Source organism: Adiantum capillus-veneris, chromosome 2 (genome assembly GCF_014529385.1).
Source record: "Adiantum capillus-veneris isolate H3 chromosome 2, ASM1452938v2, whole genome shotgun sequence".
Lineage (NCBI taxonomy): Eukaryota > Viridiplantae > Streptophyta > Polypodiopsida > Polypodiales > Pteridaceae > Adiantum > Adiantum capillus-veneris.
Genome location: NC_140932.1, coordinates 127,464,222 through 127,478,996, shown reverse-complemented (window position 1 = coordinate 127,478,996; position 14,775 = coordinate 127,464,222). Strand labels below are relative to the sequence as shown.

The following is a 14,775-nucleotide window of genomic DNA, read 5'->3' as shown; positions in this document are numbered from 1 at the left end:
TCTCTTCTTAACCTCACATTAGGGAAGTTCATTATTGGTGCTTTCTCCTCAAGTTCTTCATCTACTTTGGCTTTGGTGCCCATCAATCCCCACTTGTCCACAATGTTAGGGTTTAGGACTACCAAGTACATGGTACCCTCGTCATCTAGATATCTATCTCCGCTATAGCTCACAGGCACTAAGTCCTTGAACTCACTAGGTCTATCTTCTATCTTTACACAATAGCGGTCCATTCCATCTTTGTAGATCTTGGCACCTTGCTCATTGTCGTACTGGTATTTTATGAACAATAGCTTCATTGTGGCGGAAGGGTTTGATGATCCTGCTGCCATATTTTCTCTGTTGTTCAGGTTCAAGTGTTCCAAGTGTTCGGTGAAAATCTCGTAAGATCTCTCCGAAGAAGTATCAGAAACACTTCCTTCAAAGATCGGCTCTAATGGTTGCACCCAACTTTGGTTTACACTTCCCTCGGTTGATATGACACTTGCTTGTTCCCCTTGTTTTGGTTGGTTATTCTGGAGATTCCTGCCCGATCTCAAATTCATCAATTCCCCTAAAGGACTTTAACTTTTCCGTCTCGGCAATTTGTTTTCCCAAGTTTTTGTGGTCAGAATTGATCCAAACTGATTGATACTTGGTCAATTGTTTAATCTTGTCAGTTGGACAACTTCTGTTTCATCAAGTGAGAATTTTGTTGCAGTTATGCTGAAAAAGACATTATACGCGTATGATGTCTTTTTTTCATAGATTTGGACTATTTTGGTTATGCTCACTCTCAGTAGCCCCCTTATGCTCTGTCCACTCACAAAATTTAGTTTGAACTCTGTTTGAGCAAGTTATGGCTAATTTAGGCTTTTCTTGGCAATTTTCCGTTTTTGACTTGTTTTGGGTCAATTGTGATCCAAATGGGATGAAACTTAAAATATAACCTCTAGACAGCTATTACAATGGATCTGTGTTGGCAAAGTATCAAAATATGTCCAAAATTAGGTCAAAGACATCATACGCGTATGATGTCTTTTTCATCAATTTGGGTCAAGACTTGATATTTATGCTTTCTACAGTGTTTGTAACAATCTTGTCAGGTCAGATATCAAAAATAAGCAGTGGATGTGCTAAAATACATTATACGCGTATGATGTCTTTTGTCCTAGATTTTGACTATTCTTGGTTTTAAGCCTTCTCCAATGTTTATAATTGAGTTTCAAGTGTTTTTGTCAGGTTTGAATGTAAAAACAAGATCTGAATCCAAAATTTCCTATTCTTTGCGTTTCTTGGATTCCGACCTGTCTTTTTGGGTTTCTTTGAGTGTTAATGCTCTTGTTTTAAGTTGAAATTAGGGTATAACCCCCCTTTTGAACACTCTGGTAAAGTCAAAATTTCTGTTTTGGTCTCTGTTTGGTCATTTAGACATCATACGCGTATGATGTCTAAAGTTGCAGATTTCCAGTTTTTTGGCACAGAATCCTTCCTAAAGCTTTCTCAAGTGCTTAGCAACTCCCAGATACACAGAAAATTTCTCTGACTTTTGTTTATTGCAAGTTTCACTACTAACTCGACGGTTTAGTGATCTAACATGCAATCAGCCATATCAAGCAAATACTCCAATGATTACTAGCTCTAGATCAGGATCAAATAAAGTCCTACCTAAGCTATTCCTAATCATAAAATGGGTTTGGTAGTTGTGATTTTAAAGAGATCCACTGCCACTCACGGACTAGCAAATTCTTCTTCTATCAACAACTACTCAACACCAACAAAACAACAAACAAATCTAAGCTAAACTAAAAATACTGTCAACACGGAAGACCCAGGAATACCCCACTTCCTAGTATCTCTCGAGATCTTCGGAGTCCACCACTCCTAGATCTTTTCTAACTAAAGTATACAAAGTAGTTTATACGACTCACCTCGTAGGATTAGTCTAAAGTCACCTACTTAGGGCTCTCGTCCCCGGCAGCGGCGCCAAATGTTAAGGCGGTTACGCCGCTAGCGGAAGCTAAATAGCGAGAACTCAACCAACAACAGAATTTGTCAGACGAGGACGGAGCTTGACCCGCAGGCGCATGGAAACAACTAGGTGGGTGTCAAATCACCTACTCGACCTTCTAATGACAATCACTACTAAGGAAATCAAATCTAAGTTCTAAAATACGCAAGTGACTGAAATCCGTACTACGAACGAATGCTATACAAAACAGGATCTAGAATCATTGAATCGATCTCAAACTCAAGGGGAAGTCTATATACTAGGTAAGAACAACACCCTAAAGACTTGAACTGCAAAATCAACCTATAGCCACTCCGTGCGGTAGACGCGTATGAGACAGGCCGAAAAATACAGGTGATCAAAACTTGACCCCGATGGTACTAATGTGTAGCTCTACTCGTTGTGGTTCTATAGATATGCTGCATGCTCCATTCCGACACACGAGTTGGAAGAAAACTCACACCGAAGTTCGTAAGAACTTACCACACATAGAAGCCGATAGCGCGCACTCTTGGTATCTGTGTGTAGCTCTCGCCGTTGCTAACACAATGGCGGTGTCGCTTCTCCAATGGCGGCTCCGTAGCTCGCGTAGCAAGTAGATAAGACTCTCACTCTCTCTCTCTCTCTCTCTCAGACACAGTCACGACGCTCAAAAAACTCACTTTGATTAATAATCCGCCCTTAGGTTACAAAAACTTTGGCTTATATACCTCAGTCTTGGAGGTGAGAACATCTCTAACTAATTACATCAGCAAGTGAAATTACTTCGGGATTACAAGTTGGAAACTCAATTGAGTCCCGTTACTTAATGAATGGCTCAAATCAAAATTAATGTCGGAAAGACATTTATTACAATCAATGGTTACAAAATGATGAGTGTGAGCAAAAATGTGGGTGTGATCCTCTGTTGGCTCAACAAATGTGTATATAAATCCTACTTTGCTTACAATTTATCTCAAGGTTTTTTCTCTTGCTCGTTTTTTGCCGCTCGCCCCCTGCTCGATGAATGATAGGACCCCAGTATGATGAAGCACATATTGAAAGAAGACATTTTTGGAAAAGTGGTGGATAATATGTCTATTGTGGAGTTACAAAAGAGGGACGTGCCACATTCTCACACCCTGCTAATTCTAGATCCTTGATGTAAGCCTCAATCAACATTTGACTACAATAAGATGGTTTGTGCAGAGTCGTTCGATAAGAATTGATTTTTGTTGTTGCATGATATCATTGTGAGCTGTAACATTCACGGTCCATGTGGTGAGTTCAACACTTGATCTCCTTGCATGGTTGACGGATGATGTATCAGAAGATATCCACAACCATTCTGTGAGCAAACAATCGTGGATAACAATGGTTACCTCGTTTATGTGCGACGTAACAATGGCTCCTACCAAGGTTAAGGGTTACACTATTGATAATGGATGGGTGATGCAATAATTTATTTTGTCGATACTTTTTAATGCACATATAAATATTGAGATATGATCCACGATTTCAGTTGTAAAGTATGTCTACAAGTACATCTACAAAGGGCATGATAGGGCAACTATAAGATTTATACGTCGGTGTAAGTTCTTGAAAGGGAGAATGTTGACGAGATAGATATGTATGTAGATGGCCTATATCGCTGGAAGATTTTTTATTTTCCTTTAAAAAGTGATGCACCAGTTGTACAGAGATTGAGCGTGCATGTTTCCGCTAGTCAAACTGTGACATTTCGAGATAATGACAACCTTAATGATGTCTTGCAAAGGGAGGACGCGGAGAAGACTACCCTAACAGAGTGGTTCACATGTAACTCAATTAATCCTGATGCAAATGATACTTTGTACGTTGATTTTCCTCAGAAGTGGGTGTGGAATTCGAAGTCCAAAAAATGGACAAGGAGACGCCGTGGAGACACCATTGGTCGGATGTATTTTATGCAGCCCTCTGCGGGTGAACCCTCGAGGGGTTCACTATGTGTAAAACTACCATATCACGTGCGTTCAAGACATGTTTGTAAAACCCCTTATCTGTGAATTTTGATAAGAATTTAATGTACCATTTTCTTTTAAAATCTGTAAGTTTTTTTAAAATTTGAAAAAATAATGCCCTTATGTATATATATTTATGTAAGTTTCAAGAACTTTAAATAGCCTTCTGTTGAACTCACGTGATAGGTTACATTTTTATTGGGTGGCCTCCCCGGGGGTGAACCGTATTGTGTTTGTAACGTTAAATGGTATAGTAACTTGTGTGTAGAGAAAAATAACATAGACATTGTGAGCATCATTGTTACCATATACATGTGGTAGTGATGTGTGTGAACACACTAGGACCACCGGGGCATTTTTTCCCTCTTTAGGAGGTTTTTTCCCCCGTGCATTGTATATACGCCCATCACTCTAGGGCTATCTATCTTTTCATTGCACACTAAGTAACACACTCTCTATTGTGTGCCTTGAGCTTCCTTCGTATTCTCCAAGCTGTGTGCGTTTCTCTGCAACCCTAATTCCAACAATTGGTATAAGAGCAGGTCACATCCTCCCGAGCTTAGTTGCCAGCTGCTTCAGCACACGCCTGCTCACCTTCTCCGATTTCAGTGAGCTTTGGCAAGTGTTCGCAGGTCGCTAAATATTTTGGGATATCTCGTAGAGCTCGGTCTGCTCAGAATTTTGATTTGGGCTCATTTCGACCTCCGTTTCCACTACATACAGTACTGCACAGGCCATTTCGTCATTTTGTGCAAAATTTTTATCAGTGCTGATTTCTGCATAACAGGTGCCTTATAGTCTTCTACGGTTTGTGCTATATAGCACAGGTTGTTCCCGCTCCGTTTCTCCTATTTCAGGCAGTTTTCACATCAGGTGCATCATTTACCATGGATGACAACAACAACACAGATGTGTTCAAGATGTTTGCTGCTGAGGACAGGTTGGATGGGGACAACTACCCTATGTGGGCTTATATGATGCAACATGTTTTTGTGTCAAAGGGTGTCTGGAACATTGTGCAGGGCATTGATGTACGTCTTGGTTCTGAGGATGTAGGCGATGTTGAGGATGTTGCAGGTCTTGCTGCAAGGATTGCAGCTGTTAGAGTTGTTTTTCCTACGGTAGAACAAGCTCGTTGGGATGTTAAGGATGCGCAGGCTCATGCATTGATTGCGTTGTCTGTGAAGCGCACCATTGTTCCTCACATCCGTTCAGCAAAATCTACAAAACAGGCTTGGGATATTCTAGCAGGTCTTTATGCAAGCCGCGATGAGGCTAAAATTGCTTTGCTGCGTAAAGAGCTGGAGTCGAAGATTATGCATGAGGAAGATGATATGGACGCTTTCTTTGCTAGTGTCAAGGATATCAATGAGCAACTTATTTCTGCAGGTGAAGTTATTTCAGATAGTTCCCTTGTGCAGACTATTCTTGATGCCTTACCAGATTCTTACCAGACTTTTGCTAGTACTTGGAGACTTATGACCCAAGGAAATCCAGAAGTTGTCAAGTTTGATGCATTATGCATTTTGCTGTTGCAAGAGTTACTTTCCAGAAAAAACAGGACTAGACAGCGTGCAGTTGAACAGGCTTTTATTGCTTCTCAAAGAAAGGGTGGTAACAGCAATGCAGCCACTTCTTATGGTTCTGCTGCGAGTGGCAAAAATTCTGTTCCTAATGCTTTTGCTGGTAGCAATTCGTCTGGAAATTCTGGTGATAAGGGCAAAAAGAAGATGCGTTGCCATTATTGTAAAGCCAATGATCACTTGATCAAGTCGTGTCATAAGCTGAAGGCCAAAGAGGCTAAGAAGAAAGAGGGTGGTTCCACTGCAAATACTAGTTCCACTACAAATGCAGCCATTGTTGAGTCTTCTGTGAAAGGAGACTCTGTTGCTGCTGTTGATGCAGAATGGGCTTTTAGCGCAAAGTGCACTTACAATCTTGTTGTCCATGATGCAAGCTTGTCAGTTGCTACAGATTCACATGTGTGGTATTTTGATAGTGGTGCTACAAAGCACATTACCTCACATTGTGAATTGTTTACCTCTCTCGAATCTGTCCCTCATGGGAACTCAGTCATTCACTTGTGCCAACAACCTCTCTTATCCAGTCAGGGTTTTGGAAAGATTGTGCTCACTACTGCTAATGGCAGTTCCTTCACACTTGTTGATTCACTTTATGTATCTGGGATCAAGAAGAATCTCTTGTCTGTATCCGCACTTGCTAGACTTGGACTTGTAGTCAAATTTGTGGATGACAGATGTACAGTTCATGATCTCAGTTTTGGTGATGAAATTGTTGCATCTGGGCTTTTGTGCCATGGGCTGTATAAGCTCACTTTGTATGACAAGAGTGGACAAAATTTTGCAAATGCTGTTGCAGATTCAAGGGCTATTTCAGATGCAAAACTTTGGCATGCACGTTTTAGTCATCTGAATTTTTCCAGTTTGTTGCATTTGCAGAAATCTGATATGGTTGCTTCTTTGCCGCCTCTTGAAGCACATGTCAAACATGTTTGTGAAGGCTATATTTTGGGTAAGATGCAGCGTTCTAAATTTCCAAAGGATGGTTCAGTTCGGGCCACATGCAGGTTGCAGCTTGTGCATACTGATGTTTGTGGGCCCATGCAAACTCCGTCCTTGGGCAATTACCTGTACTTCCGTGACTTTCATTGATGATTACTCAAGGCATGCATGGGTATTTCCGCTTAAAGCGAAGTCTGAATTTTTTATGTGCTTCAAACAATTTTTGGCTATGGCTGAAAATGTCTCGAAATGTACTATGGGCACCCTATGTTCCGATCGAGGGGGGGAGTATATGTCTCATGAATTCAATGCATTTCTGGCTAGTCGTGGAATAAAACACCAATGTACAGTGCCTTATACACCTCAGCAAAATGGTGTTGCTGAGAGGAAAAATAGGTCACTGACAGAAATGGCACAATGTATGGTCAAAAGTCAAGCTTTGCCGCATTCTTTTTGGGTTGAGGCCATCATGTGTGCCACTTATGTACTTAACAGGTGTCCTATGAAAGCTTTGCAGTCTAGTACTCCATATGAAGCATGGCATGATAGAAAGCCTTCTATTGAGCACATTCGTGTTTTTGGCTCTTTGGCATATGCTTTGGTGCCACAAGTGCAATGCAGAAAATTAGATGATAAGGCTGTCAAATGTATTTTTGTTGGTTATAGTGCTGAAAGCAAAGGTTACAGGTTGTATCATCTGCAAACAAAACGTGTTCTGGTTTCTCGGGATGTAGTGTTTGTGGAAGATTATGTTCAGCCCTTGCTGTCATGTACTAGAGACAGTAATGTAAGCTCACAGGACGTTTATGACACTTTGTTGCCTCTTTTCAGTGGTGGAAATACGAATGTAAGTTCCAATGAGGCAAATGTACAGCCTATGGGGGTTTCTGAAAAATGTTTTAGATCAGCCTATTACTGATGCAGATGTACATGATGTACTTGATGAGGAAAGGGCTGAAAATGAGCAGGCTAGAGGTATGCCAAAATGGCTGGTGCACACTTTGCGTGACAGTAAATTGGATGCACCTTTGTCTAGTGGTACTCGTTCAGGCTCTCGCCATGCATCTTATGCATCAGATTGTTATGCTTTGGCTGTTTCTAGCTTACATGATGTTGAGGAGCCTCTGTCTTTTGATGAAGCACAGAACTCAAAAAAATTGGATGGCTGCCATGCAATCAGAATATGATGCACTTATAGAAAATGACACATGGACTTTATGTGATTTGCCTCCTGGCAAAAAGGCCATTGGTACAAAGTGGGTTTACAAGTTGAAACGCAAGCCGGATGGTGAGATCGATCGCCATAAGGCTTGACTTGTTGCAAAAGGTTATGCACAACAAAAAGGCATAGATTATGAAGAGACTTTTGCTCCCACTTGTCGTATGACTACTGTACGTTTTCTATGTGCATTGGCAGCTCATTTTGGTTGGGATGTACATCAATCAGATATTGTTACTGCTTTCGTGAATGGTGACATATTTGAGGAACTTTATGTAACACAGCCTCGTGGTTTTGTCATAAAAGGACAAGAGGACAAAGTATGCAGATGTAAGAAGGCTTTGTATGGGTTGAGGCAATCTCCTCGTGCTTGGTATGAGAAAGTTGACACTCATTTGGTTAAACAAGGCTTTCGTAACAGTCCAACAGAAAGCACATTGTATGTAAAGCGTGAGGGTGATGTACATCTCATTGTGGTTCTTTATGTTGATGATTTGCTGATCACTGGACCAAATGAGAGACATATTGCTGAATTTAAGGCTGATTTGAATGCTACTTTCAAGATGAAAGATTTGGGGATGTTGCATCATTACTTGGGTATATAGTTTAAGCAGCGTGATGGTGGTATTGCCTTGTGTCAGAAAAGTTACATAGAGACATTGCTACGTAAGTTTGGACTTGAGGATTGCAAACCTATTGCCACTCCCATGGAAACAGGTTTGAAGTTGAGTCTACATGATGCTGGCGATCCTGCTGATGTCACTCTTTACCAAACTGTTTTTGGCGGCCTCATTTATGTATGCAACACGAGGCGGGATATTCAGTTTGCAGTCTCACAGGTCAGTAGATTTATGCATAGCCCAGGGTCTAAGCATTGGCATGATGTCAAGAGGATTTTCCGCTACCTTAGTGGCACTTTACATCTTGGCTTGTTTTATCCCAAGGGGGGATCATTGCCGCCAGACTTACATGCTTTTTCGGACTTAGATTGGGCTGGTTGTTTTGACACGCGAGTGTCCACAAGTGGTTTTTGTTTCATCCTTGGCAGTTCATGTATATCATGGTTGAGCAAGAAGCAACCTATTGTGGCCACTTCGAGTTGTGAGGCTGAGTACATGGCAGTCTTCACAGCTACGGTTGAGTGTGTATGGCTCAGACGCCTTATGGATGATTTGGGTGTTGGACAGGACGCTGCCAACACTATCTACACTGACAGTCAGAGCGCATTGGCAGTTGCGAGGAACCCAATTTTTCATGCTCGCACAAAGCACATTGAGGTGCATTACCACTATGTTAGGGAGAGGCTCTCAGCAAGAGAGATCAGCTTGGCTTATGTGCCAACAGAGGACAACCTTGCAGATCTTTTCACAAAGGCATTGTCTCGTGAGAAGCTTGAAGCTTTCCGCAAAGCTTTGGGCTTACTCCCCTTTGTGGACTGATCATGTCCTCAGGGCATGGCACTTCCCTTTACTCATGTGCCAGCTCTCGTTCACCGCATCACTCCAGGGGGGATTTGTTACCATATACATGTGGTAGTGATGTGTGTGAACACACTAGGACCGCCGGGGCATTTTTTCCCTCTTTAGGAGGTTTTTTTCCCCGTGCATTGTATATACGCCCATCACTCTAGGGTTATCTACCTTTCCATTGCACACTAAGTAACACACTCTCTATTGTGTGCCTTGAGCTAGCGGGGTATCAGAGTAGATTGAGAGGAAGAAGGAGTATTATTACGAGAAAGAGGTATGTCTCCTTACATAATCACTCATAATAGCTTATCATAGCTTAGTAATTAGCATGGTAGAGGAGATGAGCATGCATTGGAGCTTGGATCTTGGATCTTGGTTGGATTTGCATTCATAAAGCCGAGAGTTGTTGGTGTAGGCCTCCCTTCTCACAAGCTTGGAGTAGATGATGAGCTTTCCATTAAAGCTTGAGAAGGAGAGATAGTCTTCTTTCATGAGTTTGTGTGAGTGTGTAAGTGATAATGCCTTGCAAAATTCAGTCCTCTCTCTCTCTCTCTCTCTCTCTCTCTCTCTCTCTCTCTCTCTTGGTCGACCCCTCTTGCTAATTGCACATGCTGGCATCCTATTGGACCCTGCAAAGCTTAGCCAATGATAATTAAGAAGCATAAGTGGTAGCCTTGTGACATGTGTCCCTCTTTTCCCTTTTGTGAGAGATTTAGGTATTTAAATAATGCAATTAAACTCTCATTGGACCCCTTAGTCTTCTGGTCAATAGGAATCAGGCAAGCCATTGGGTTTTTGAATGCTCATTGGACCCCTTGGGAGACTGTCCAATAGTCTTCTAGAGGTCTTAATTTATATTGGTTATTTTATCAAGTGTTTTTAAATGAATTAAACTAAATTTATTCTAGTCTAATTCTCATTGGTCCACCTCTATGGCCATCCAATAGGATTTGAATGCACCTTGGGGACAACTGGGCTAGGAAGCTGACATGTGTCCACTATGCCCTTTGTGTAAAGGGAGCTTGCAAGAGTGTGTGTGTGTTTCTCTCTCATCCTCTACTAAAAGGGCTTGCCCCCTCAAGCATAGTGATGTGGGAAGAGTTTTGAGTCTTCCCACAAGCATCCAATTTACCCTAAGCTTGACCATTGGACATAACCTTTGAATTTTGGAACCTTAGCATTTTGGAAGTCTTAATGGGTTGAACCTTAGGGAGGTTCTTTGAAGCCCATTGATGCACATTGCTCTTTTGAAGATGCCCCACCTTTGGATCCCTATTTTTCCTCCTTTGGATCCCTACTGTGACCGGTCTGCCAGCCTAACCAATATTCTAGCTTTTCTCCCCTGGTACTTCTCCGTAGTAAATGATTAGTTTAACATGAGAAAATCATTTAGGAGAGTTAGATATTAGTTATTATGACATTACCTCTCTCTTGAAATCATAGTCGTCCTTGACTATGAGGTAGAGAAGATAAAGCCTACTCATTAGTCCTTTTTCTAGCGGGTAGAGGATCCCTATTTTACCCTACGACATCATTCCAGAATGGATGACTAATCCATTTGGTGCTTGAGAGCCTAATTAAGCTGCCTCAAGCATGTCTGCGCATTTGTCCTATCAATCTTCCATAGTAGAGTGACAAGCTCTACTTGGTGGTTGGAAGACGTCGTCTTCGCAAACTTGATCCTAAGCATGCATAGTTCTTAACATTTGTTCACCATTAAAAAAAAAAAGAGTCTTATAAGACAAAAACTTTGTTCATTTTAAACATTTTTACATTTTCTTACTTTAGGGAAGCATTGTAAGGATTGACAAGGTTTAGGTTATTGTTTAATTGTATGCCTTGCATCCATCTAGCATCTTCAAAAGGATAGTTCTTAAACTTAATAAGATACCGTCGGATGATCTTACCGCCTCGCAATAATGGACTCGGGTTGCAACACCTCTTCTTGGTCCTCGATCTCCGGTGGATCTTCAATAGTTGGTTTTTGAGGTGGCTCTCCTTTGTAAGGCTTAGTAGGCTCACATGGAAAGTATTGTGTATGAGCCAATGACTGGGCAACTTAAGCTGATAATCCATCTTATTGATTAGTCTAAGAATTTGGAAGGGACCATAGTACCTTTTTGCTAATTTAGCATAGCACTTTTGGTGTCCCGTAGGATTCTTGCCCATTGTGTGCCTTAATCGAGCCTTGGAAAATTTAAGCAGGACCCAATCATTTTCTTTAAAGGCTTAGGCTCTTCTGTGCTTATGAGTAGTAGCAGTCTTTTGCCTTTGCTATGAGATAGAGATAGCATCCTTAATCTTTTGGAAAGGTTCTTGTAGGTCTCGGCTACACTCATCTGCAGCAGCAAAGATCTTCCCATGTACTTTAAGTAGCAGGGGACTTTTGGATCTTCCCTGAATTACCTCGAAAGGTGCTTTTCCCGTGGAGGTATGTACAATAATATTGTAGGCATACTCCACTAAGGACATTAGGAAGTGAATGGGGTATAGGAGGACCTCTTTATTTGGCAGTTTAAGGGAATGCTTAAAGCTTAAGCCAAGTTTGACCAAGCCTAAAAGAGAGGGCAAAACGGCCTATGCTGAGATTTTTAAAACATCCATTTCCATATTTTGAATTTGACAATAGTCTATTTAGTAACCCAAAAGAGAGGGAGGTAAATGAAATTCCTTGACGACATTGCCAAAACGTTAGAACTCAGAGAAGATGAGTCGCTTGCAGTGTTTGCTGCCTATGCGGACATGAAGGATCCTAGTGAAAAGGAAGAGAGAGTCAATTTTAAAATTGATTTCGAAGACCAAGATCTCCCAGCAAGCCTCTCTTTCCTCCCCAGTGAATACGAACAATAGTTCGTGCAAACAGTAGCAAGTACACGAGTGGAAATAAAATCGTGTACCTCTTTCTATGAAAGTGTACCAGAGAGCTCATTTCATCCACACAAACCACTGATTGCGATTGGTAGAGATGATCGATCTAGCATTGATCTTACAAAGAAAAATCTTAAAGAGAGGGATGCTCTACAAGTGTTAATATCAATTAAAATGCTTTGCAGACGGCTTATCATGTTGATAAGTTTGCAATGCGTACTAGAGGTTCGTGCAACATCTCCACGGGTAGAGATAGCTCTCTTTGGCACTACCTGAGCCATCTGGGGCCATCGATTTTTAGAGTTTCTCACACAGAGTTCTCCAAGAATGGTTCTGTAGAGCTGGTAAAGTGTAAAGCATTAAGTGGCATACTCACTAAAGATTCTCTCACCTTAAACGCTCACAAATGTATATTGGTGGACTGAGAGGCAGCATTGTATGCCTTTACAGGCAAACACCCAGGCTTGGTCCTCTCCCATTGTGCCTTGAGCCTGGGTCAAGGGTTGACAAACCCAGAGGAAATTGTAAAATCCCTTGGTGTCAAGTCAGCCATTCGCCCAATACCCAAAGATGTATTTTGTAGAAAAACCAATCGACCATGATGTAATATCCACATCAATAAAGAATAAATGTTTTTGTCAATGATTTTTGTCACCATTAAGTACTTGCTTTTTTATTCATATTGTTCAATAATTTCCATTTTTGCCCGCCAAGGCACACATGTGCACAGAACCTTGAACATGCAGCCACTGGGCAGCCGGGGGAGCATCTCAGAGATAATTTTGTGAAACGGGGCGATGGGGGGCGTACAGGGTCAAGAAGGGCATGTGACGCATCGGCGGCGCCAGGCGGGGAGAAAAAAGCCCCTGTGTGCCACGGCGTGCAGGGAGCAATTGTGTCAGTTGTGTATGGGGTCAACAAGGGCATGTGACGCATCGACGGTGCTGGGCGGCGAGGTCGGATGGGGCAAAAAAAGCCCCTGTGCACCACGGCGTGTAGGGAGCAATTCAGGGGATTTTTTTGCCCCGTCCGATCCCGCCCGACGCCGTCGATGCATCACATGTCCTTCTTGACCCCGTACGTCTCCCCCGTCGTCGTGTTTCATAAAATTATCTCCCAAACGCTCCCCCCGACCGCCCGGTGGCTGCATGTTCGAGGTTCTGTGCACGTGTGTGCCTCGGTGGGTGAAAATGGAGCCATGGTGGTGAACTTAAATTTAACATATCCAACAATTCAAATACTTATAAAAACAATGTACACATTAAAATTGAACAATTGCATGGAATGGTAGAAATTTGCCATTTGATATTTTAGAAAAATATTACAAATCTCATGAAGAGAGACTACATGGGATAAACTACATCTTATGAAGGCACCCTTCATTTCTTAAGGCTAAATCCGTATTTTTTAATGTTACACACTTTGCATGCGCCATACAGGAGACGCCATCTTTAAAAAGCTGCACCAAAATGTCTTCGGAGGCATCTTGTAAGGCCAGTAAAGCTGCACGTTTATTCTTGTAACGGAGTCACTATATTTATCAATCATCTCTCTCACCACCCGAAAGAACGCCGCTTTAGGTATGATTGGCTCAATGCTCTTTTGATATTTCCTGAGAGCCACTGTGTCTGGCCTCCATCTCCGCATGTTTTGTGTTGTTGGTGGTGGTGGAGGAACCATCTGCCTAGTCCATTGAGGAGGATCATCTTTGTATTTTTTCCTCCTCTCCTCTTGGGTTTGCTGCTCTTCTGGTGTCACCTTGTCCTTTTTTCTTTTTGCACATTGCTTGGCTCTCTAAGGGGATTTTGTAGGCTTTGAGCTCTCAGCCTTTGCTTGTTGGGTGGCTTGAGCTCTATCTTGTGTCGCCTTCTTCTTTGCCTCTGCTCGTGCTTGTAAGTTGGCCAAATGATCTCTCTCGGCCTCAACTCTCTGCCTTTCCTCTTTCTCTCTCTGTCTTCTCTGCTTTGCTTGTACTTTAAGGGCTTCGTTCTCAGCTGCCTCTTTCTTTTCCCTGTCCCTTTGTCTTTTTCTCCTCTTAGCCTCTTTTGCTTTAAATATCGGGTCGCCTGGTATTACCTTGATTACTCTTTCTTTGATTTGCAGTGAAAACTTTTGCGGCGAAGTATGTGGGATGGCCTGAGCACTAGTGGTTGTGGCAGGAGGCGATTGCAGTCGATTTTCAAGCGGACCTCGATATTCCTCTTCTGTTTCTCTAGTTTCTTGTGTTGCTCTGTGAAGAGGTGAAATTGGTGGAGGATGTGGAAGAGGTGTATGAGTGGCATGTGTTATATCGCCGAGACCTTCATATATGTATCGCATGTTGCTTAGATCATCTGGATTTTATGGTTGGGGAGGCTCTTGGGTGTTTAGAGCGGGCTGGGGCACTGGGTTATCCACTTGTGGTTGGGGATGTGGATTTGAAGCCGTAGATTCTAAATGGGGTTCCGGTTGCGGATTTCCTGTGGTGTGAGTGGTTGTGGTGGTATTGTTGTGCGTAGTGCCAGTCTGCTCGTGTGAATCGTTCATGTGGTGCAAGATGTGAGTGCGTGTGTGTTTGCGCTCAAGTGGATCTTCTAGAATGTGCAAACAAGAAATGAACTTCAAGTTGTGAGTTTTGACTTATAAAGTACTAATTTTTTTAAAAAACTTCAAAACTCAATAATACCATTCCAAATAACTCCACAATTATCAAACTTTGTTACATGAAACAACTGATTAGGGCGTCAAC

The 14,775-nt window shown here is 42.1% G+C and overlaps 1 protein-coding gene across 1 annotated transcript in view; it reads left to right on the top strand.

Moving 5' to 3' along the window:
• LOC147463586 (uncharacterized) overlaps positions 1-14,486 on the top strand; it is a 34,839-nt gene extending 20,353 nt beyond the window's left edge. Inside the window, exon 3 of the mRNA XM_086529303.1 lies at positions 14,151-14,486. Coding sequence (XP_086385429.1) covers positions 14,151-14,194 — 44 coding nt within the window. The 3' untranslated portion in view covers positions 14,195-14,486. The remainder of the gene's footprint in view (positions 1-14,150) is intronic.
• The last annotated feature ends 289 nt before the right edge of the window (positions 14,487-14,775 follow it).